This window comes from Penaeus monodon, chromosome 28 (genome assembly GCF_015228065.2).
Source record: "Penaeus monodon isolate SGIC_2016 chromosome 28, NSTDA_Pmon_1, whole genome shotgun sequence".
In the NCBI taxonomy this organism is placed as follows: domain Eukaryota; kingdom Metazoa; phylum Arthropoda; class Malacostraca; order Decapoda; family Penaeidae; genus Penaeus; species Penaeus monodon.
This window is the reverse complement of record NC_051413.1, coordinates 30,522,117-30,523,977: the sequence shown is the minus strand read 5'-3', so window position 1 is coordinate 30,523,977 and position 1,861 is coordinate 30,522,117. Positions and strand designations below refer to the sequence as shown.

At 40.2% G+C, this 1,861-nt stretch overlaps 1 protein-coding gene across 1 annotated transcript in view; it reads right to left on the bottom strand.

The window, feature by feature from the left end:
* LOC119591165 (small G protein signaling modulator 1-like) overlaps window positions 1–1,861 on the bottom strand; it is a gene marked incomplete at its 3' end in the record, with an annotated part of 183,708 nt that overhangs the window by 3,598 nt on the left and 178,249 nt on the right. The window contains 1 exon segment of the mRNA XM_037939874.1: window positions 245–312. Coding sequence (XP_037795802.1) covers window positions 245–312 — 68 coding nt within the window.

The following is a 1,861-nucleotide window of genomic DNA, read 5'->3' as shown; positions in this document are numbered from 1 at the left end:
TTGGTTGTGGCGGCCAATCAACTTTCAACAGTAATCACTAATAATCACTATTATCATTATCATTTATATATTACAAAAATGGGTTATTACCTTATCCTATTTACGTCAATCTTATCATTGAATTGTAGCATAAAAATCTCACTTAGCGAGGTTTAAATATTACTTTATCATCTTATCTTGATTCCTATACAATATATAAGTAGAACATGATAAAACTGGAGCATACGAAGCGTGTGTTCCTTACCTTGCTGATGACAGTGAACGTAGACTATCTCCTCTACACGCACATTGAGAGCGTATTCCCAATAAATGCTGTATTTAATGCAGACGCCAAGAAAAAGAAAGGTGAGAGAAAAAAAAGGAAAAAAAATAATTAGTAAAGTAAACGCGTATATGTAAATCTGTTTTGATTTGACACTATTTGAATGTTCTTTTTTATTATTTCTTTTTTTAAAATTCAACACCATCTAAGTTTTCGAAAAAGATACTAACGATCACTTTTTGGCAGAAAGTGTCTGGGGGGAAAAAGAGGAGGGGGGGGGGGGTGAAAGCAACATCTACTATAAAAAATCGTTTCCTAATCATTCTAATAGACCCTTGCAATGGTAGCAAGGGTAATAGCCAAGATGCAGTGGCAAGGTTAGTTCAGGAGGCGTGTATACAAAGACCAGAGCTGTGTGTGAGAGACTGTAAAGTAAATCGAAGGGCGGGAAGAAAAGACACTATACACAGAATTTGTCTCATCATTCAATAGTCCTTTGTATATAGTGTTTTTTCTTTTGCCGTTTCATTGTCACGGTATGGTGTTTTGTCATTCAGGAGGACCAATCACTTCAAACACACAATAAGCAAAGTCTTCCCCACACAAAGCCTTTGAAATAGTGCCGTGTTATTCCAATGTGTAGGAAATCATATTTGATTCAAGTAAGAGAAAAAAGGGAAAGGAATGCGAAAATCACACACTAGAAATAGGTTTTTGAATACGAAAATCACACACTACAAATAGGTTTTTAAGTATTCCAATTAGGCCTAACCCCCAGTCTACATGTCAGCGCAATCACACAAGAGCTGAAAGGCAAATTATAAGTGTCATCCAAATTTGCTTCAGTATTACTTCGTTTCATAATTAAACTCATTTTGGTTCTTTCTACAGTTATCTTCCCGTGGGGTTACGTACGTATATCCGCCTGTCGGGAAACTGACGGAGTGCAAAGCCGCGCACATATGGTCGTTTTGGGTCTATTTTAAAGAGTAATTAGTAGTGTTCTGTCTTTTGTTTTGTTTTATCCTTTACATTTCGCAACTGTACTTTCCCCTCCAGTTAATGCTGCTCGTTGGACAACCCGGCAAGCTGATTAGACGAAGCAAATTCGTTTTCCTCAAGCTTTGAAATTCCAATTCTCCTGACATCTTATATATAACCCCGTGTAAGAATCCTGGAACGGACCGAAACATTTTGAAACCTTACGCAAGTCCCCCTCCTCGCCCTCCAAAGCAAGTAAGCAAGCCCCCTCCCTGACGATATACATTTCCATTCCCTTTGGCCTATCATCTATTCAGCTATAGGGCAGCGCTCTCTCCGCCATTCATCAAAGTCTTTCAAACACCGTGGGATTCTGGGTCTTGGTTTACCCTATCAAAGGCAGCTCAAGCAGAAAGCTCAAAGCTCTCTCGATACCCTTTCTTTCAGCCCACACACTTCGCCCCCATTTCTAAAGGTCGCAGCTGCTGGCGGAAGTGTGAGCCCGCCATCCTTCACACTCGCCGCGATTCCAATCTGTCACGGTCTGGCGTGAGGATCCCAGGCCAAGGTTTTTCGTCTACGTTCAGCTTGCAGGTATTAAGGGAACTATGACCTTCC